Genomic DNA, 21,864 nt, shown 5'->3' with positions numbered 1-21,864 from the left:
TACTGTGGTCCGATCAGGAGAGAAAAGTTCTCAGTGGGTACAATTTTAAACTGGATCCATTAACTCAGAGTTTAATGGCGGGAAACGCCTGATGCCAAATTCCCAATTTTGTATCAAACTTTCCCAGTAGACTTTTTAAAAGAGTGTGCAATGTGCTGAAAAAAAAAAAGAAATATGGGCATTTAGTTTTTTTTGTGCTCAACAAAAAAAAGCTTTTGGCGAGATAGAGGAAGACAGAAAATTGGCACTTGAATGATAAAGTACAAAAATATATCATTTCCCAATCGCGGGGGAAAAAAGGCACTTTTCAAAATCACAGATGCAATATTTCAGGCAGTGTTTGTAAAAAACATTGTGCTGTGGAAACTTTCCACTTAATGCATTTTTTTTTCTATCAGTTTGCTGGCTGAGGCGGTCACTTAAAAACCTCTCCGACAGGTAAATGTAACAGCTGCATGGACGGATTTTAGCGCAGTCGCCAATCAAAAACACCAAAGGCCGATCCTATGTTAATAACAAAAAGCTAAAATGTAAAGAGGAGGGGGAACTATTTAGGATGACTGCCGCTAATCCAATCTTTGTCTCTACTTGCTGGTTTTTAAGCAGGTGTTATAGGTAGACAAACACCTGCTTTTAGATCAAAGACACAAAAAAATGTTAATTTCAGAGAGGAGAAATGTTAAGTTTGATGTTAGACACTTTTAATCCTTGTTCTTTGCTCGCTCAGACATGAAGAGGATTGCAACAGTTAAGGCCAAGTTGTTTTTTGTTGTGCAGATTTGAAGAAAAAAAAAAAAAAAAGAATCCGGAGGCATCACTCAATGGGTTAAAGTAATAATCGGGATTAATGAAGTTAATCTTTTGCTTGTGTGTCAGTGTCAATACCTTGAATTAGTGGAAGAAGAGGGGGAAATAAAAGCTGAATAGGAAAGGAGAGAGCTGAATGAACCCAGGGACGAGTGCACTGACACAGCAAGTAGAGTGAACAACACACACTGGCAGTGTTTCAGACAAAAATAAAACAGAACAATAAATACGAGCTAGCTGAAAGTCATATCAGCGTTTTACACTGGAAGGAATAGTAAGGTTTGTTTTGATCCCAAAGTACTTCATATTGGCATGGTTTACTGGTGTGTGTCTAAGCATTATGGATGCTCCCAAATGGCCCAGTATTAGCCATTATATCAATAAGCTGAATGGGGGAGAAGTGTTCACCAAACAGACAACAGCTGGTGATAACTGTAATGCTGCTATCCAGGCGTAACAAGCCGTGGAGCCAATGGAGAAAAAAAAAAAAAGTCTAGGGACAGCTTTGGACGATCACACAACTGTCAGCGACATGTATAACTCACTACATCTATAATGGGTGTGTATGAGATGTCCTGCTCGCTACGTAATTCACAGTAAAATCCTTTTGAGATGATTAATAGGCAGTATTTTTGCACAGATTGGTGTAAAGTGGTGTTTTTGACTCTTGTGTCCAGACACACTTGTTTAAATCTGACCCAGGAGTTAACCAGTGACCTCAAGTAACGTGCAGCTTAAAAAACCCCACCCACCCACCCACCCTACACACTGCGACACTTCCTGCCGTCTCACGGGGTCAGTGACACAGAAGGACAGGACAACTAACAAGAGAGTTTGTAACACAGCAGCGGTGTTTGGAACTGAGCGGGGAGGGCAAGTATGAAGAGTGTCAGCAGATTTTCTCCAGCACAGAGGTGAGAATGCGTGAGCGGGAGTGAGGGACGCTTATCAACTCGTGCACTTTCCAGTTAGGTTGTGTGTGTGTGTGTGTGTGTGTGTGTGTGTGTGTGTGTGTGTGTGTTGAGTGACTGTACAGTATGTGGAACATATGTGCACAGTTCACTAGTGTGTGTGTGTGTGTGTGTGTGTGTGTGTGTGTGTCAGTGTGAGTGGTGGCCAGACACCAGTTTTAATCGTGTTAGTCCGTGAACCAGACCAAGGTAATACATTCATGAAACTGGTTAAAAACACAAGACAAAATATCAGCAAGTTAGTAAAATTCTTACTAAGAATGTTTTATTAAAATAAATGCCAAGAGGTTAATAAGAAAAATAACAGCATACACCATGAAAACTAAATGCAAGCATGTAAAAATACTTATGACAAGAAAACTAATAAAGTAGCTAATGAGTTAAACAAGCTGGGAATCGGCAAGAAAAAACAAAACCAAATATAACAGGGAAAAGGCAACACTCCCCACAAGAGACAGTTTTCAAGATGTAAAAGAGAGAAAAGGGGGGGAGGAGGGGAGGAAGAGAGGGGCCGTTTGGGGGGGAAGGAAAAAAAAAAGTTGCAGTGGGTTTCATAAAATTAAAAAAAAAAAAAAAAAGCACTCAGAAACATGATTAATATACATATAAAATGAGATTAGAAAAATACATTATAAACCTGTAACAATGGCTGTTAATTACATTATCATACATGTAGTAGGCAGGCCAGAGAGAATACGGTAGGTATAGAGTTAACCTTTCACCTGATGGACTTATCCAGCCTTTCACAATGACACAGCAAGTTGTAACATTGCAGAGGGAATTTTCTTAATACTGTCAAATGCTGAATAGCCATCACTTGCTCCACTTTAATATTGCATTTCAATTTAAAATAATAACACTGAGAAAGAAAGAATTCATTGACCTTTCGGTGTAACAGCATGATGAAAGAGCTATGAATAGAAAAACAAAACTGCCAAGGGTAATATCGGGATCTCAGAATTCCTCGATTTTATGAGTTTATTTCACCTTCCAGCGACAGAGTTGTTTCAATAACTGGAAACTATTTGGCTGTGAAATAGACGTGCTTGTTTCATTATCCAGCTTGTCCATTATAAATCTCGTGATTGTATTGATAGTTTGCCGTCAGACTGACATCGAGAGACATGGACTGGATGCTTTCAGTTTGCAGCTGTTGAAACAAACGGGCTTCCTGCCAGCGGGGGACGACTCCCCTCTTCCCCTCCCCTCCCCCCGCCCCTTGAACGTTATGTATTTTTCTCAGCTCATGATCTAAACATGTTCTGGCAGACTACTGCATTGCTATTGGCAGTTCAATTTTGTTCTAGGAAGTTAGTCACAGTCACCATAAATCAAGACAATATTCCATAATGATCATTAAAATCTAAATAAAAAGAGAACAAAACCTGCACATACAGCAGAGTAAAGGGCCATCAAGTAAAGGAAAAGAAAAAAATAATTTCAGGAAGACAAAACCATGGCACATATTTTTAGCTGGTCAAAACGACTGCTATTCTTTTTGCATAGAATAACTGCGGTAACACCACGATACGGTGGGAGCTACCCTGCTCGACGATTCAGAGCGTGTAACACTAGCCAATCCCTCTCTGCGCCATCTTGGTGGGTGCTGGATATTATTGAACACAACTGGAATACTCAGAAAACAGAAACCACTGTTGATAAGGCACTTTGATTTGATCCTTTTTTTTTTTTTTTCCTTTTTTTTTAAACTCTCTCGAGGCGTCTGTCTCGCTCTGATCCTCGTTGACTTTTTAGAAAGTTACGACTGTTTTGGTCTTCCGTCTTCCTTTTTCCAATCATATCCAAGGTAACAGCACTTTTTCCCCCCTCACCCACTCGGTTGATCTGTTTCCCCCTTTATACTGTTTTAAACTTTTTTTTAGTTCGTTTTTTTTCTGATTTTGTAACTGCAAGTAAAGTATCAAAAGCTAAAATTGCCAAAAATAGATTTTTCAATTTTTTTCTCTTCTCCAGCACCCTGTAAAATTATCTATTTTTTGTTCTCTTCTGTATTTGTATATGCAATGACAGATATCTACATTTTTATATATTTATATATATATTTATATATATATAAGACGTATGTATAAAGCAATTTGAACAGGCAGGCATGGCTTTCACATCCTATTTTTTTCTTGAGAGAGTCGAACAAAAAAAAAGATCGTGGGCTCAGGAGCTAGACTACGATCACAGGGAGGTGTGACACATTGTGGATGCGCTTTTTTTTTTTTTTTGGAGGGTTCACGTGATAAAAATAAACATTTCATCACTAAAATAACCAAACTAAATCAAGTTTTTTCCTAATTTCTAAAACACCTGATGTCCCAAGTGATGACGGGGGTTAAAAATAAAAACACATTTCAACAAAAATGGCCAAATGTTGAGATGTAAAAATGAACAAAATAAAGAAATAAACACTCTTTTGGCAATGTGGCTGATGAAGCAACTGAATATAGAAGCCTCATGACAAAAGCATTTATGTACAGAACTTCAAAGTGCCCTTCCCCCTAGCAACGTACTGTAATTGAGTAGTTGATTTAGTGTTAATTGCCTGCATTCTCCTCCTCAGAAAAAAATAAAATTAAAATAAAAAATAGAGCAATTAATGGGTCAAAACTCATCTAACTGACTGGCTGTCTGTTCCAGCTGAAGGCAGGCACCACAAACTCACACCCTTCCAAACTCTAAAATCACAAAGAGAGCCCTCTGTGAGACAGATGCATAATTGCAGATATATAATTCATTGGAAAACCCTTTGGCTAAATGCACACTTAATACTTTTTTTTGTCTTTTCAATCACAGCTCAGCTAAACTCATTGAGATATTTTTTTTTCTAAATACATCAGGCACTGTATAATGGATGTAGTGTGGATGGCGGGGCGAAGCAATGGTCAGTAGCTAATAAGCACTGCTCCAATGTCCCCGAAGCCTCAGCACACCCTACTTTCATTGTAGTATTAATTAAAAAAAAACAAAACAAAAAAAAAACAACACACACACAGACCCATCAGCCCAATTAGTGACCTTCCCATCTTGCCCTTCATCATTTCTCAGTTTTTCCTGCAGCCTGCTTCCAAACATCAGATTGCGTTTTTTTTTGTTTTCCAGAGATAACCACCTGCCTTAATTTGGCTAGTCGATTTAAGCAAAGCTAATTAGTCAAATGTGAACAACAGAGGAACCAAAATCAAGTGGAGAAAATGACTCAAAAGTAAAGCCAAAAAAAAAAAAAAAAAAAAAAAAATAGACAGAAGAAAAAAAACCCCACATAAATCATAAAAAGCTCTTTTTTTCCCGCAATCATTTTCAGCCATGATTTTTTTTTGTGTGTTTAAAAAACAGACAGAAAGCTTTTTGGAGGGGCACACCCAGAATGTGTCAGCTCATAATTACATCTTAGAGCTCAACAACTGCACTACATGTGAAAAAATGACAGAAATTAAACAAGTTAATGTGAGCGTATGTTCTCTTTCCTTCTGTTTCTTTTTCTCTCCCGATAGGTGGGTGTCGGAACAGGGTGGGACAGGTAGGGTTTTTTTTTTGTTTGGTTTTTTTTGGGAGGAGGAGGGGAGGGTGATGTCATTACTCTGAAACCAAATGGTTTGCGTCAAATAGATGCTGAACTTTGAGTCAGACGTGAGGTCACCAAATTAGAGCGATTAAAGGAGGGTGGGTGGGCAGGTTTGGGGTGGGGGTCTTTATTGCTATATAATTCAGTGCAGATTCATGAGTAATACCACGAACACATCCACCCAGTTTATGATTCATGAAGAAAAAGAAAGAGAAAGAATGGGAATTGAACTCAATGAACAGAGGGAAAAAATGAATATTACACAACTCTGTTGGGTTTTTGTTTCTGTGAAGATTCTGCGTTTCTTTTTTTGTTGTTTTTTTTGTCAGAACGTGTTAGGGTAACTGTACGGGCAGGTGCCTCTCTCTCTCTCTCTCTCTCTCTCTCTCTCTCTCTCACTTGCGTCCGAGAGGCTAGCAAAAGGCAATTACCAGTTAACTGATCAGCAGGCAGGCTTGGGGCGGCTCGTCATTGGGTGAAGAGTTCAGAGGTCAGAAGGTCATGTGTTAGTTGCCGGTGGCGGCTAGGTGGTTAGAAACAAAAACAAAACAAACAGAAAAAAAAGATAGAAAGGATATTAGTGTCAGCAAGAAGAGACTGGAATGACATCATTTTAACAATAAAATGAATGCAATCTCTTATGTCGCCCGCCCCCCGCCCCACTCCCTGCCACCTAAGTCCCTTGCCGATGTGAGATGAACCCAGCTAATCTCATTATAATCATGACGCTGGCACATCATGATCCCATCTACTAAGCCCCCACCCCAGACTCAGGTAGCTTGGTGGTTTAATTTAAGCGCACACTGGCCCCCAAAAAAAATCAAGAAGCAAAGAGAGGTCGAACAGACAAACAAAATAAGAACAACAAAAATCTAGTGTTTTAGTGTCTGTCAAAGTTGGAGTGCAAGTTACAAACAGTGTGATTAGTGGTAAGGAGACTTGCTAGTGTTATGTGAGGGATATCTGTGGCTAGTGTTACATGTGCAATGAATAGATGAATCGATGCTTTCCGATTCTTTCTCTTTATTTAGCAGTATATTTTTATATAATATAAATATACACAAGAACCATAAATACATTTGATATAAAATGCTCAAATATAAAATGACAGTACCTCACGTACAACTGAAATATTTAAAATGTGTTTTAGCTTTTCTTTTTCTCATTTCAATCTATTTGCGATACACTGGAGAGAATGCAAGCTACCTCAGCTTATGTCTGTGCGTGTCTATCTTCCATAGAAAAATAAAATGCAAAATAAATTTGATTTTTTTTCAAGGTGAAATGGTGCGTGGTAGCAGCATTGGCTACTTTGTCTTCTGCCTACCAGGTCTCTCTCTCTCTCACATACAGTATAGAAATGCTTCTCCTTTTTTTTTTGTTCCTTTTTCTCTTTCGCTCCTTATGAGCCGAGGAGATAAATCATGTATGGGAACAAGCCTGCCCCATTTTAGGCTCTAATCTCACATCAGAGGAATGTCATTATACACCTTCAACACTGCCTGCAAAGTACTACCTGTCCTAGCTTCACAGCTGCGATAAACCAAAAGCTGTTCAGATCACTTTTGCCTGAGCTTTGACATATACACCATCTACACACACTGTATATGTTAAGTACTAAATGTAAACAAAATGTGCATACCACGACGGCCATTTAGCTGGCGTGTGGATGTATGGGGTAGGAAAGGTGGTGAGGGGGAAAGGAAAACAAAAAATACAATACAGACGATATACAAATTCCCAACTAAGGCATCGAGGCATAATAGGCATAATAATCATTGAAATTCATCAGTCAATAGCAGAGTGTAGCTAAGAGACTAAACTGACCTCTGTCAGCGGTCACAATCCTTTGGTAAGGATGGACCCGCGTGTCATGCCGTCTCACTTTAGTAGCCATTGCACCTAGATTGTAACAGGTCCACAAGGTTAGAAACCATTCACTTTGAGCAGGGGAGAAACAGTCATCTTTTACAGTAACAACATTCACATTTTAACCGTTATCATTATAATGCTTGAATAATACAATACACATAATAGCAACATAATACAGATTATAGTACATATACACACATCACACAGAGCTTTTCTTTTTTAACGTGTAGAAAAATGCAGTAGAAAAAAATAATATGTCTTTTTGGAGCTTTACTTGGTATTTAAAAATGCATAACTTAAGTAATAAAATTTCCACAGTGCTCAGAGTTATACGAGAAGACTCTTTGAAAAGGGGGGCAGGCAAAGGGTACAGGCTCCTGGGCTGTCTGGAAAAAATAATGTGATTCTTCCTCTGGGATCCAGAGGGGGATTCAGAGAAATTTGTCTCTTTATTTTGAAAGGTGGGGGAAATCCAATACAGCTCTGATGGTAATTGAATAGTGCCAGACACCACCTGCCTCTCCCTCTCTCTTTCATTTTCTCTTTCCCTCTTTCACCACTTCTCTCCAGGTCAATCTGTTCACCGGCGGCAGACGCTGTCATTTTCCTCTTAGATTTGTCACAAGTGATTCCTTCCTGCTGCAGAGCTCGGCGCTGCCTGGCGCTCATGACACTAACTGTATGTTCAAGTGCTGCGAACACGTGATGCGTGCAGGAATTAAGAAAATAAATCGAGCCCTCCGAGACGGAGAGGGGGACATGTGGAGTAAGTTATAAAACACAACGAGGATTTTGTTCTGGCATTGTCAAGTTAGGAGCAAGTTTTGGCTGATGACTACGCAGCCACCTACACTACTCCGAAGAAGCAGATGGCCTGACATTTCTTTTCTCTCAGAGAAGCCAATGGCGGCTAGATACAGTAGCGCAGGCAGCCGAACCGAGTGCATGAGTGTGTGTGAGTGTGAGAGTGAGTGTGTTCCACAGGGCCCCGTGTTGCTGAAGGCACCAATCGATAGTGTGAGTAAATAAAATGCACTAAGCTGGTGTAACCCTGCAAGTTAAAGAGAGAAAAGCCAGTCAGCTGCCCCTGTCTGTTCTACACATGACTCCCAGAGGCACGTCAAATACATAGGTCAGCTGAAATCACGTTTGTGTCTGCCGCTGCCAGATGATGCCACGGACAACATTAGAGGAGTACTGTGTCAAATTAAAGCTGGAAAGTGACTGACAAAGGCCTCTTCTGTCTTAACATGGGAAACAGCTTTGCTTTTGTTGACGACAGCCTCGATGCAACATATGGTGCTCATATCCAACTGTTTTTCATCAATAGATGTTGAGTTATCTCTTTGGTAGCAGATGTGTTGAGCTTAAAGCACCACTGAGAGTGAGTATAGTATATAGACCCTCGTATTGAACTGTACTCCTGACACAGAAACTAAGGGGAGCGTCAGGTATTAGCACAGAGCTCCAGTTCAAGAGGGGTGAGGCTAAGACAATGGAGAGAGGGGAAGGAGAAGAAAAAAGGGAAGACTGGAGGAATTTAATGAACATCCCCAGTGGGAGTGAGAGAGGGACTATCTACAGGCATCAAGGCCTGCCTGCAGAGAACAGCACAGAGAAATGATTTCAAAAGCTGCAGAAATCCGAGGGGATCTGCCGCCAGACTGAATATGCCTCCAGGCCAGTGCATGAAAGGGTTAGAGAGCAGGCTGCGTGTATGTGTTTCTGTCGGTGTGCCTCATTTCACACCGAGGCAAGTCCTCCTATATGAACCTTGCAGAACAGAGGCTATGTAAACCTGAGAGCATAATTGTTTGGTGAGAGCGTGACTGAAACAGTGAAGTAACCTTAGTCTAAATTACAAAGAGATCCTTCCAAGAGCCTAGCCCTCACAAGGTAACTTCTGTCCCCCTTTGCCTTTTTAATACAGTGTCCATATGAGCCACAAAGCTGGTCATCCCATTACCAGCACATCCACTCTTTGAGTTTGTCTGTTTTTGATCCTCAGGTGGACACGACATATTTACCTTTCAACAAGTCCTGACTGTGGCTCATGGAAGCTGCGTCCAGCACCCCAGCTCCGGGGTAAAACAAGCTGCCCTCCTGTCCAGGCTGGCTAAAGCTGGGAGTACCTGCCGCACCCATGCTTCCCCAGGCTCTCTTACCTAGAACCCCACTGTGCTCGATGGGGTACTCCAGCAGGGAGGTGGGTGCCAGGGCGTAAGGGTACTCGTAAGGGGTGGTGTAGATAAGCCCGCCATCCGGTGTGGGAGGCACCAGGGTGGGGGTGCCATTGGGCAGCATGGCAGCCATCTGAGTGGGCCGGATGAGGTTCATGATGGGGGCCCCGGCTGGTGTCGGGGGCCGGAGTGCCTGGGGAGGCAACACCTGACCAGTTGGGGCCGCTATGAGACGTGGGCCCTGAGCGGCTGCTGCCGCCGCTGCAAGAGAGAATGCAAGGGTGGCTGCCATAAGCAAGAGAGTGAAGGACAGGAGTAGAAAGAAAGAGGACAAGAGATAAAAGTGTAGTGTGGTTGATCATAATCACAGATGAACAGTGGAAGGTGAAAATACAAAAGGAGGAAATAGAGGAGGGAACGGGAGGTGGCAGATAGAGAGGAGAGAGGAGGGGGGGCAAAAGGGAAAATTAGTCCATGCAATGATCATGGTGGTGAACCACAAAAGCCACAATCTGTTGCAAAGGAAGTCAACATAGCCAAACAAAAAAACACACACACACAAAAAAAACAAAAAAAAAAACAACAAAAAAAACCCTCACACCAAAACACAAGAAGCACAAAATGCTGCTGTCATCCCAGTGCATTCAAAGCATACAAATCACCACGGCAGCTATACATTCATCTACTAGAAATGGCACAGGTGAGGTAAACACACACATGCCAACAGAAATGGAGCTGTTGACTCTACGTAGAGGAGAGACATTTGATGGGGAGCAGGTTTTACTAAAGCCTGTTGAGGAATATCATCTTGAGTATGTGGCTCACAGAGCACAAAGAGAAACTTAAAATATTTAAGTTGTTAGCAACTTAAAAATGTTAATCCCCACACAGTCAGCAGTCCATTTAGGTTGGATACAAATGAACACACAAAAATCATTTTCCAAGTGGTTCTGCATCAGCACGTGCTGCGAGCCGTGCCGCACAAGCTTCCCCGAAAAGCAGGTCAATTAAGTTCAGCGCTTGGTGACTATGGTTAGATGGTGAGCCAGTTTGTTGTGGCAAACATTGGAGCAGATGTTAAATTTGAAAAATGAAATAGTGAAATTAAGCACTTTTAGTTTCATGTCATAAATTTGAACCCAAGTTTACAGAAGAACCCAGCTGTTCAAATTAGACTTTAAATGATAATTACGAAAATAACCAAGGGTCCAGAGAGTAAATGCACAAGTTCTGGACTAATATGCTCTGTAATGAAAATGTTTTGGCTTTATTTAAGTTATTATATCCAAATCACAGATTTGATTATGCGCTTAGAAATGGCATTTGGTGATTAACAGGCAAACACTGTAGATGTGTGAGCTAGTGACTAACATGCAGGGCTGAGCAGGTGGAATACAGCAATGTGCTGGAGGTTTAGAGTCCGCCAAGAGCAAGTGATACAGAGCGATGGCATCTGGTTTGCAGCGAGGGAGGGGGGGGGGCGGATGGAGGAGTGGATGGAAAGGAAAGGAATACGAAGTGGAACAGAATGGAAGTCCTACTCATAGTTGGGTAGGTAAACATGGATTGTTTGGAGAGCTTGAGAGAGAGATGTCTGCTAGTGGTCAGAGATAATATGATGGTATGTACACAGGAGGTCTGACTACACATTCATTTAATGAGAGTAAACAGTATTAGTTAATGAGGAAATACAAAAAAAATGTAATATATAATTAAGTATGCTGAATGCAGTGAAAAGATTAGTTGTTTATGGTGCAAAACAGATCCATTGTGTAAACTGTGTGTGTCCGTGGAAGCTCACTTACGTGTTTTGATGTTGTTGTCTCTGTATGTCCCATTGAGAATCGCGAGCTCCATCAGCTGCATCTTCTTCAAATTGTCTTCTCCCTCCGCCTGTGAGAAACACAAACTTTAATGTCCGTTCACAACAACACACCACACACTAATTCCAATTAATTCCACAAGCTGAGGCCCCTTTATAGGCCAATTGAAACAATCCACACGACGACCATTTCACCAAACTACATGCCCGGGTGTTGTTAAAAAGCTACAGTGGGGCAGCTAAATCATTTCGACAATACATGTCATCTGTTCTCCACAAGCACCGGTTGGATTGGGTTTAGGGAAACAGAGATGGAGATAAGCTAAAGTGCTGTTGTCATGGCAGAGTGCCTTGTTGTTACTAAAATGCTGACAGACACATTAAGTGTGGGAATGCATATTCATAATCCATATCAGAATGATAATTACTGTAATTTTCTTTGCTCCCTTGTGCGCAATCAAATGCGCAATAACCGCCCTGGCTAATGTCAGTCCTGTCAATTAATGTTTGGATAAATAAATACAAAAGCCGCAGCCACTGTCATTATCGCCAAATTAGGGGACTGAAATTATTCACGGAAAGCAATTAAGATAGCACCCCTCCTCCCACTCGCACCCATCCATTCCTCCCCCTTTCCTTTCTGCACCCTCCTCCACCTCCACCCCCAAACTCCATTTCCCCTGAAGCTACCGAACACTCAATAACCATGACAACACAGAAGCCCCAGCGATTTTCCAGGTTGTACATCATAATTTAAGCAGGGCCTTATGTGAATTACTCTCCAGACTGAGAGGTGCAAAGACAGGCATGTGAAGCCTCGCTGACCTCAGTTCCACCTTAAGTGAACTATTGATTTCATGCTTTTTGCAGCTAAGAGGTAGAATTCTGACGCTTGTTCATCATTTCAACACACAAATACAAAGAAAGGCGGCTCATGCGCACACACACACACACAGCTGCACGTAAACGCACCATGTGCACACTGAGCAGAGCAGACCACCCTGTTAGTGGTGGCGGTAATAAAAACAGGAAGGCAGATACTGAACCTCCTCCGTCTCTCTATTCTATCTCTGCACAGAGTGTGTCTCCTGGACCAAGTTTAACAACAGTGTGCCGCTCTATTCAGAGGACGATAAGGAAAAGAAAGGAAAAAAGAATGAGGGCTCAGAGTTAAGCCCTCCCATGAGACTCCTCTTCAACACGGCCACAGAGAGAGGAAGAGAAAGAGCGAGGTTAAGCAAGAGAAAAAGTGACAGAGGCTGGTCTCCCTTGACTAAATATAAGGCAGTGGCTTCAGAGCAGTCACAGTATTCAGCTGTATGTGTGTGTGCTCGTGCAATGTTTAGTGTACCACAGAGCTGCCAATTAATGAAGCAAGGAAATTCTCTCCTCTGCTGTCTCTCCCTCGCTACCTCCACTGTGCTCTGCTCCTCTTTTCTTTTAATGGGGAAGACTTAAAGCACAGAAATGACACCCATTTTTTTCCGAGCTACAACCCCTTTTCTCTGCAAAGACAGACAAAAGGGAAGTAATGCAAACACTGGTGATGCAACTTATGCGATTCAAATATTCCTGGTTATCAAAATTCAAGGGTATGCATCAGAGGGCTGAAAAATAGCTCAATTTTAATGTGGCCACATATCAAAAAGATGACACAAATGGGTCACAATCTAATTTTTAAATCATTATTCATTCAGTTCAAAATAATATGTTAATGTAAAAACCCTGGTATTTCATATCAAACCCTAAACTACAGTTATCCAAATTAACACATGGAGCAGTTATGAAAATTGTGAATTATGCAACACATTATTTTCAAAAAACATTAGCACAATCATGTTGCGCTGAGACAGTTGCCAAGCTCTATTTTGCTCCCTCATTTGCAGCCTTGGAGGTGAAGAGAGGGCCACTTGACATGCTATGTCAACAATGATAACCACACCAGGCTAATTGAGCACGGCCCAGGTCAATGGCTAGCGTGGCTAATATTGGCAAGTGAACCCCGCTCGATGGAGAGCCAAAATCACAACTAATGAGATGCTGGAATCTCTATGTAAACACTTATACACATGAATTAACAGGCCTTGACATAGCTGCCGATCACACCTAAAAGAGCAAAGTAAACATTATTGAATCCAATTTTTTCCCAATTTCTGTGACTTCCTTTTCACTGTGTTCCTCTTTAGTTATTTACATCACTACTTAAATCAGATCTCAACCCCTACAACCTTGTACAATGAAAAAAAAAAAAAAAAAAGTCTGCTACACTTTGCTAACGACGCCCACAAATCTAAACAGCTGTTTTTTTTCCTTCCGTCTTTGTGTGTATGTGTGTGTCTCCCAAAAACTCAGTCAGTGGTTCTTTGGAAGTGGGCCAAGCTGACTTGCTAGACAAAGTGAGAAATGAGGGAAGGGAAGAGAAAAAGACTTGATAAAATAAGAACATAACTTCACCAGATGCAAATTACGGAGGGGGCTGAATGTGTTGCGCTTTCAAAGCTTAACACGGTTGTGGCAACAATAAATCAAACATCTGCCTTTGCCTTTTATTGTCACTGTATAGTGAGATGTATAAACACTATCCACTCTGCTGGAACCATGCTTCCCTAGCTAGCGTTCGCTCTCACAAAAGCCTGCTGTCTCCCTGTCTCCCTCTCATATCAAGCAGAGGTCGCCCTCATGAACTAGATGTATCCCAAACTGGTGTTGTTGTGGCTACATTTAAATACTTTACTTTAAAACTCAGAGATATCTTGGCCTCTCAAAACAGACTGTGTGAGAAGGAGTGCAATGGAGGTGGCTCGGCAGCAGGCAGCAGCTCAGGCAAACCGCATGCTGGAATATGAGTGCTAGTGCTGCTTGTGTTTGTGTGTTGTATGATGATGGATCTGCGGGGTTGTGGGGGTTAAATGGGCGCGGGGCAAGAGGGTGCCACCATCCATCCAACTCTGCATAGGTGGCACACTGCCTGTTGAGAGGAGAGAGTCGCAAAAATAGAGGGCAGCGAGAGGGGAAGAGCACAGATGCTGCTGCAGCTAGGATGAGGTGTGCGCTACTGTGTGTGAAATGTGTGTATCCCCAGTGGAGCGCGGCTGATATAGCTCCATCTTCTCACTCGCACAGTTTGTAAGCTAAAGCCCCCCCAAACCTTGACAGATTGTTCCTGCTTTACATGTGAAATGAGCTAATTTCCCACCATCAAAATACAAATTCCCCGTTGCAACGTTTCCCTACTTTTCTGTTTTTGTTCCTCTGCGGATGTTCAGGAAGTGTTAGTAGTGTTAGCGGCCTGGTTTGAGCAACACAACAATCCAAAATGGCTGCAGACAGGGGCTGTGATATCAGGAAAAACCAAAAGATAATGCTGGTGACACTGCTGGAGTGGAGTTGGACCGACTTAAATCGTGTAGCCCTGGGTAGATTGGGCCCGCTTCCTGCCGCAGAAGCACAGCTTAGATGAATGTTTGATGAACAGCACCGCGGAGAGCAGTTAACACTTTAATGTTGCCTAGCTCAAGGTGTCGCCACAATTAACAGACTCCTCAGTCAGCATGCACCACCTATAATAAAACATTCACTCAGATGCAGCCATCACCAGGGCCGCGTGTAAGCATGCTGCATATGTGTGTGGTTGTGTCTCTCTGTAATGATCTGGCTGATGGAATTCCCGGGAGAGGAGTAGCTGCTGGATTATACAATGAGAGGGATGAGGAAAGGAAGTTTTCCTTTATCATCCCTAACATGCACACATGCATGTGCCTAACAAACACACACACCCGCACGCTCCTGTCCATCAGCGAAAAAGCCACTCAATAAAGCTGCTCTATCCACAAGAATCAGATTCAATCAATGAGGCCTATTTGTGAAATCAGCAGAGCGGTAAAAGCTATCAGGGAGGAGCAAGACAGAGGGATGAGGGAAGGAGGGAAGGGGAGCAGGAGGGAGGAGAAGGGAGACGGGAGTGCGATGAGCTAAAGTAGGTGAGCCGTGTCCCACTGCCACTACCTGACAACCCTGCGATGAGGTCACTGGATGCATGCTAAATCACTGTCATGCTGCACTCCTTTGTGCCTCTCTCCTGATCAAAGCTTGTGTTCGTATGTTGACGACAAACAAACTGTAGCTAATGCCGATTGTTTCAGGCAATATAGCTCATGTTCAGTGCCTTTAAACTGTTTGTGCATGTGGACGGCAATAAGCAACAGTTGAGTGAACGTCGGAGAGTGTTTGTAGGGCTGCACCCTCACTCTCCCCGACTCCAGGCCCTCTCCCATCCATCTCACCCACAGATAAACACAACAGGCGCCTGGATTAGGTTGGATGAATTTGCTCATGTCTATGGCTGCAACTGAGGGGGAGTTTTTGCTCATATCTGGCAAGAGTCACCGTCTATGCAGCTCGGCTCGGTTAACAGCTCAGCTCGGAGAGATGAAATGATGAGCAGAGAAAGAGAGAGAAAGAGAGAGAGAGAGAGAGAGAGGTGGAACAAAAGAGTACCAGGAGGAGAAAAAGCGCTGCAGAACAAGTACAAGAGAAAGCGTGAATGATTGTCTCTGAGTTGGTGGAGAGATGGAGAGATATGCAGGAAGAAGAAAGGGATAGCTGGAGAATATGAGACAAGAAAAGACAGACAGTGTAGTGAAAACCAATTTGTCTGTTCCCCAGTGGGCTGACACTAGCTAAGGCCTCCTTTCCTTCTCTGGCCTCACTGCCAGTCATCACAAACAGGCGTATGTGCACATGTGTGTACACACAGCCGCACACACATATCTTAGGCCTTAGCAGGGCTGGGGTCAGGCTCTCTCCAAACTACTCCAATTACCTCAGCAGTAAACACAGCCTGCCCTGACGGCCTCCTGGGATACAGAGGGAGGCAGAATGTGTAGAACTGAGAACGAGAGGGGAGGGAGGGAAAAAATTCTGCAGAGTGGAGTGAAGGAGGTGGTATTGGGAGCCTCGGGGAGGGAGGAGTAGATGACTTCATGTAGAGGGGTGGAACTGGTAGTGGCGGCAGCTGGTTTTTCTCCCGTTCTCCTCCCCTCGCTCGCCTCCCTTTTGGTTCCTTCCCAAACTCTAACATCTGGAGGAAAATGATTACTCTCGCCACGCTGCCAAGACGACTTATCAACAATTCCACACTCTCCAGAAGCGTAGGGTTAGAGAAGAGGAAGGAATGAGTACTTGTAGCGGGCTTCAAAACATCTCCACACTAAATAAATAAGTGACAAGAAAGTTTAATCAATCCAAGTCAAACTAAAGCAAACTTGGAAGTCGGATTGGGGTAAGAAATGAAAACACGTGTGCAGCAAACCTGATTTTCATGTTTTCATCGACAAGACCATAAATCCAACAACTCAGGCAAAAACAGAAAATACACATATGCCACACACACACCTTTTGCTTTCTCCTGGAAATCCACGCATCAATCAAACACTACAGAAGAGTAAAAACTACATATATATCAACACATTAAAGCACAAACCTTTTTACTTTTCAATAATGACACCATATATCAACACCCTACAAGAAAAAAAACAAACATAAAACACCACACAAACACAACCTTCCTCCTGTTCCCTTTCATAAAAAGCACATTTAAAGAGTGTGCCTGTATAAGTGCTGCCATGTCCTTTCTCAAATTCACTGCTGCACTTTCAAAGGCAATTTTCTTTCCTTTGCCTTGCTCCTCAGCTTTTGTGAACATATCTGCCAAGGGAATCAGGCCTCAACTGTATTTTCCTTTCCCCCAAAGACTAACAACGCAATCTCCTGCAACTCTCCTCTCTGACTGTCTTATACCTTCACGACACTCTGGCAAAGCCTCTTTATTTCTCCTTTCCTCCTTTGCTCCCCGTCCTCGCTCCCAGACAGCTCTGTTAGCGATGTGCGCCATTAGTCATGCTAAACCACCAACACACTAGCTCATTAGCATAGAAGTGAACCTGACTCCAGTCAGATTATTACAAACTCATCACGGCTGCTCCGCCCCATTACTGTCAATCACGCAGCTTACTGAGGTACAGTTGAAAGTGGCACATTACAAAGTCAGGAACTAACTCTTCTGTTAATACTTCACTTTCTGCATCATAACAAAGCTCATAAGTGCCAAGGCCTCGGAGTAAAAGTGTTTCTGTCTGATGTAGCGTTGGTGGCTGCTCAGAGTGTTACTATCTGTTGCAGAGAGGTATTAATTTAATTGGTAGGGCCTGGTTTGCTCTCAGTGCTTCTCTGAGGTTATCCATAACATGCAAAGTAAGTATGGGTGGCGGATGCAGTCTGGGCCCTGGCATTGGCACAGGCTCGTGGATCTATGGGGCTTATAACAGCTTTTTATTGTGCTGAAAGGACTGAAGTGGGCAGCCTTGGTTCTTTGTGCTAGTCCCATCAATATCAACTGACACGCACATACATAGATTCAGTGCCACCGACAGGAGAACGGAGAGGGAAAATAGAGAGGGAAAGAAAATTTGTTTTTCTACCAGCTTGCTGCAGTCTCAAGAACTGAAAGAAGAAAAAAAAAGACAGTTTTTCTCTCCCATCAAAAGCATTTCCAATAGTACAAGGGGAAAAGCTACACGGAAATTCTGAGTGATCTTGTTTATCCTCAGAAACTGGGCTGGTATTCCATGTAACATAACAGCATTACGAGCGGATTAAACTTCATATAAATAACCTAGAAAAATATATACAGATTTAACAACAAGATTTAGATATATTATTAAAGCTTGTTGGCCTGCACCGCCGTTGACAAACAGATGATGTTACAGGCTAAGAACAGCAGGGATCATTCAGTCCCACCGTGTTGTACAGCCCGACAAACAGCTGTCTGTTTCTCCTGTCCCCCCTCTCTCATCATCTGTTCCCTGCTCACCAGTAAAATTCCCTCTTCCTTCCTCTGTCCTCCCAGCTCATATTCCCAATTTGCACCCTTGGTCTCTACCTTATTTATCCACTTCCATTTTACTTCTCCTTCCGCTTTCCCCCTCTCCTCCCCTCCCTTTATCCCTCATTCCACCAGGCTGCCAGACGGTGTATTGTTCTGTCGCTGCGATCCTTTAATGCCATCCAATCGAGCAGGGAATATCTTGAAGGGATTTGGCCAGGGATGATTTGGGAGCTTTAAATACTGCTAGGGGATTTGCATCATTCAGAGATCCTGACTCCTAAAACAGGGATCTAAGTACCTACTGAAAGATGTGCATTCAAACCTTGAACCCTTTGGATGCATCTACCTGGACATATGAAGTTAGCCCATGGACACCTTTTTTTAATTACTTATTTTTTTTTTTAGACACTTTCCTTGGGTGTCCTTGACCAAAACGTCATCCATACTTCCTTTAATCACTCACATCAACAACATGAACATGCAAGGCTGTTTACGGAACAGATCTGAGAGTCCGGTTCATTCACATGAAAAAAAATCTTCCCTTCACTGCAACCATATGTCTCCATGTTAACAAAAAGAAGACTTTCCCTATGATTCTTTTGATGATTTGGTTCACTGACTGTGCCTGAAGGCCACGTCAGTTCCCTACAATGCATTGCTGAAAGGATATTCTATTTTCTTTGTATGATAGTGTTATAGATGTTGTGTGCCTTCGCTGCCAGGAAAAGAAAAAAAACATTTGGATTTCAACAGAGCTTTTTGAACAGAAAAAAAAAGAGCGAAATGTTTTGGTTTTAGTTTTGCTGTGCCCCACTGAACACAACCCAAGTTCCACCATGGGAAAACCAGTCAGTGCCGTAGACAGCAAGTGAAGTATTGCAAACATCACCGCTAACAAACAATAACACTGTGAAAGTGAAAGAGAAAAGAAGGGGACTGCGATAAACAAACCAAATGAACCCAAGTGAGATAAAAAAAAAAAGCATCTACACTCCAGACGCCATGGCGGAGGCAAAGAAAGCCATCAGTCCAGAGTTGGCTGGTGGGACTGAGAGAATGGAGTTTGAAATGACTTGAGCGACGGCTGGCAAAGCGAGGCATCACAGACTGTAGGAGCTGAATTTGACAGGCGGCCTTTGGGCTCTCTAAACGCTGAGCGCTACACAATCCTATTTTCCTGCCTAAACACTGGGACACACAGTCGCTGGAGAGGCAGAGATGAAAGCACTATGTGTGTATGTGTGTGTGTGGGTTCCCACTTCGCAGATGTTGAAGCTTGGCCCTGGTAATGCCCCTGGGGAACTTCAGAAACTACTCTGGGTGGACAATATATAAAGCAGAGTGTGTGAGAGACACAAAGGCACAGAGTGGCACAAAGACAATGTGCACAAGTCTCAATCAACACTGAACCTTTGGAGATGCTTGGTCCTAACCGCAGCTCTCCTACAATCGACCCACAGGCGTATGCACACATGAAAACATCCACACACACACACACATATGCATTTCCTTGCCTCTCTATAAGGGGATTAAGGAGACCTTCAAAGAGAGGCAGAGAGATTGGCCAGGGGCCTGCAGGGTCCCTCTCCTTGCCACTGGAGGACCAGGGCAGATTAAAACTGCCCGGGCTTCTCAGCGTGCCTTGTTACCCGCCTCCCCTTTGCGCGCACTGTATTAGGACACTCACAAAAACCCCTTGAGGGGCCAAACACAACCAGGTGGATTAGGAAGCAGGCTATTTTACAATGATGTAAGGGACCTGGGTGGTTAGGGACCGAGGTGCATGTGTATGTGTGTGAACTGAAATTAAAAGGACAGCACAAGTGGGCAAGGCAATTTTGTAAGTGGTGCAGAGGGCCTGTGTACATAGAATGCACCTGCACTGGGGATCTCGGTTGACTTAAAAATCTAAATGAACAAGACAAGAGAAGAAACAGGACTAATTCCCCTTTGAGAGAAGAAAGGAAAGAGATGGATTAGGAGCAGGATGATGTTTCAAGGAGAAATACAGAAAGGAAGAACTCAAGAGAGAGTAACAGAGAAAGTGCTAATTGCGGCATGACAGAGCTGAGGTTTGGTTCAGGACAATGGATGGCGAATTTTCAAACCTGACAAAGAGCTGCCACCAACAATAAGTGACTTAGCATCAGTCTTCTTCGTTCTACTCAGACTTTATTAAGTGTGTTTGTTTAGAGATTCATTGGGGACCAATCGATCACTGTTAAAAATTTGATGGATTAAAAATATATCCAACTATGGTGCATTGGTTCCATATGTGCAGATACTTTCAGAGGCTGGTGTTAAATTTACATATGACTGGGAGAACTGCAGCATGTGTGCCTCAAGCAGTTACAGCCCAATAAAAGTCCATGCTTATAGTGACAAATAAATAAAGACATAACGCATTTAATTCACAATTTAGGCATTTTGATTGCACATAACAGCAGCAATGCATATGTATGTTACTGTGCTTCTCTCTTTCTCCCCCACTTGTCCACACCAGTGAGTCGGTGAATGACAGCGGGATAAAACAAGTGAGGAAAGGTGAGGAGAGAGATGAAAGGTGCCATTCAGCACAAATGTTATTGCAATCTGAATCTTTTCCCCGCTTTAGAGTTTTCACCGTTTCCTGTGGCTGGCTCCGTGAGCAGACTCCTGATGATGGGGGAGAGTAACAGACAGAGTGGAATTCAAAGTCATACTGCCGCTTTCCTTGTTCCTATGCCACCGTGTGCGTGTGAGCACACACTTTCGAAACACAAACCCCCACAGTTAATGAGCATGCTATAGGTCTGCCCCCTGGGAAGCTGCACATACACAAGAAATTCTATCTAAATTAAACACAATTACTACCGCGATCACAAAGTCACTGCAATCAACTGTTCCTTTGTTGGCACACATTAATTGCTGAAGTTATCTGATGATGATTAGCATTTGTTTTAATAGCATGTGGCTTTATCTGATCACGCCTACTGTAGATTTTTTTTCAACAACATATAGGAGGCAGCGCGGCCATGTATTGCCAGACTGAGATTGGCCGAAGAAGTCCGCCCGACTTTCAGTGGTAGGGCCAGGAAATTAAACACGAGGAGGACAAGACTGGGGAAGGTGGCCAGGCTTAGGCAGGTTGTTCCCTGCAGGGGTACTGTTTCTTTAGGGATGGAACCACCTGTCTGCCCCCCAGGAGAACCACAGAGCTGGAGATGAGGAGAGATGGACAGATGGAGATGTGGAGGGGAGGGATGGCAGGGGAGGAACCCTTGGGCCAAGACCAGACCACGTCCCTCCTGTCGGGTTTGAGCCGACAGGAGGGACTTGGCACATACGGAAAGACGCTCATGCTACCGTATGTAGTACAGCAATAAAAAGTTTAGAGTGGAGGAATGTGTGCATCTTGGGAGTCATAAAAATTAGGTCCAAACCAGTAACAAAAGACGCTTTTTATGGCACATCCTCTCCCCTCTCCACACAATCTATGGAAAACATCTTTTATAGTTTTACAGTGCATGAGTGACTCTCTGTTATGTTTTTTGTGTCGCTGGCATAGTTGATTCAGACAGCTCCAGTCTGTTTGAGGTTTGTAACCTGTGTGTTGTTAACAGGATGTGGTGGCCTTCAGGCCACTGCAGATACAGTAATAGAAGAGAGTGGTGAACGGCTTGTCCCCTCCATCTCACAGAGAGAGAAAGGGAGCAGCAGACAGCAAGAAAGAGGGCAAATACGCAACAAAAGAATGAAATGAGAAAGGACACACA

At 43.1% G+C, this 21,864-nt stretch overlaps 1 protein-coding gene across 6 annotated transcripts in view; it reads right to left on the bottom strand.

Moving 5' to 3' along the window:
- Nucleotides 1–2,021: 2,021 nt before the first annotated feature.
- qkia (QKI, KH domain containing, RNA binding a) overlaps nucleotides 2,022–21,864 on the bottom strand; it is an 81,722-nt gene continuing 61,879 nt past the window's right edge. The window contains exons 5-8 of one of the 6 annotated variants that reach the window (XM_049595651.1): nucleotides 11,207–11,294; nucleotides 9,249–9,686; nucleotides 7,177–7,251; nucleotides 2,022–5,872 (exon numbers count right to left, since the gene is read on the bottom strand). In XM_049595651.1, the coding sequence (XP_049451608.1) occupies nucleotides 5,856–5,872; nucleotides 7,177–7,251; nucleotides 9,249–9,686; nucleotides 11,207–11,294 (618 nt within the window). In that variant the 3' untranslated portion in view covers nucleotides 2,022–5,855. Of the gene's footprint in view, nucleotides 5,873–6,678; nucleotides 7,252–9,248; nucleotides 9,687–11,206; nucleotides 11,295–21,864 lie in introns of those variants that run through there. The other 5 variants (XM_049595655.1, XM_049595650.1, XM_049595654.1 and 2 more) reach the window with 5 other exon arrangements.

The sequence above is a fragment of the Epinephelus fuscoguttatus genome, linkage group LG14 (genome assembly GCF_011397635.1).
Source record: "Epinephelus fuscoguttatus linkage group LG14, E.fuscoguttatus.final_Chr_v1".
NCBI lineage: Eukaryota > Metazoa > Chordata > Actinopteri > Perciformes > Serranidae > Epinephelus > Epinephelus fuscoguttatus.
This window is presented reverse-complemented; position numbering and strand designations above follow the sequence as displayed.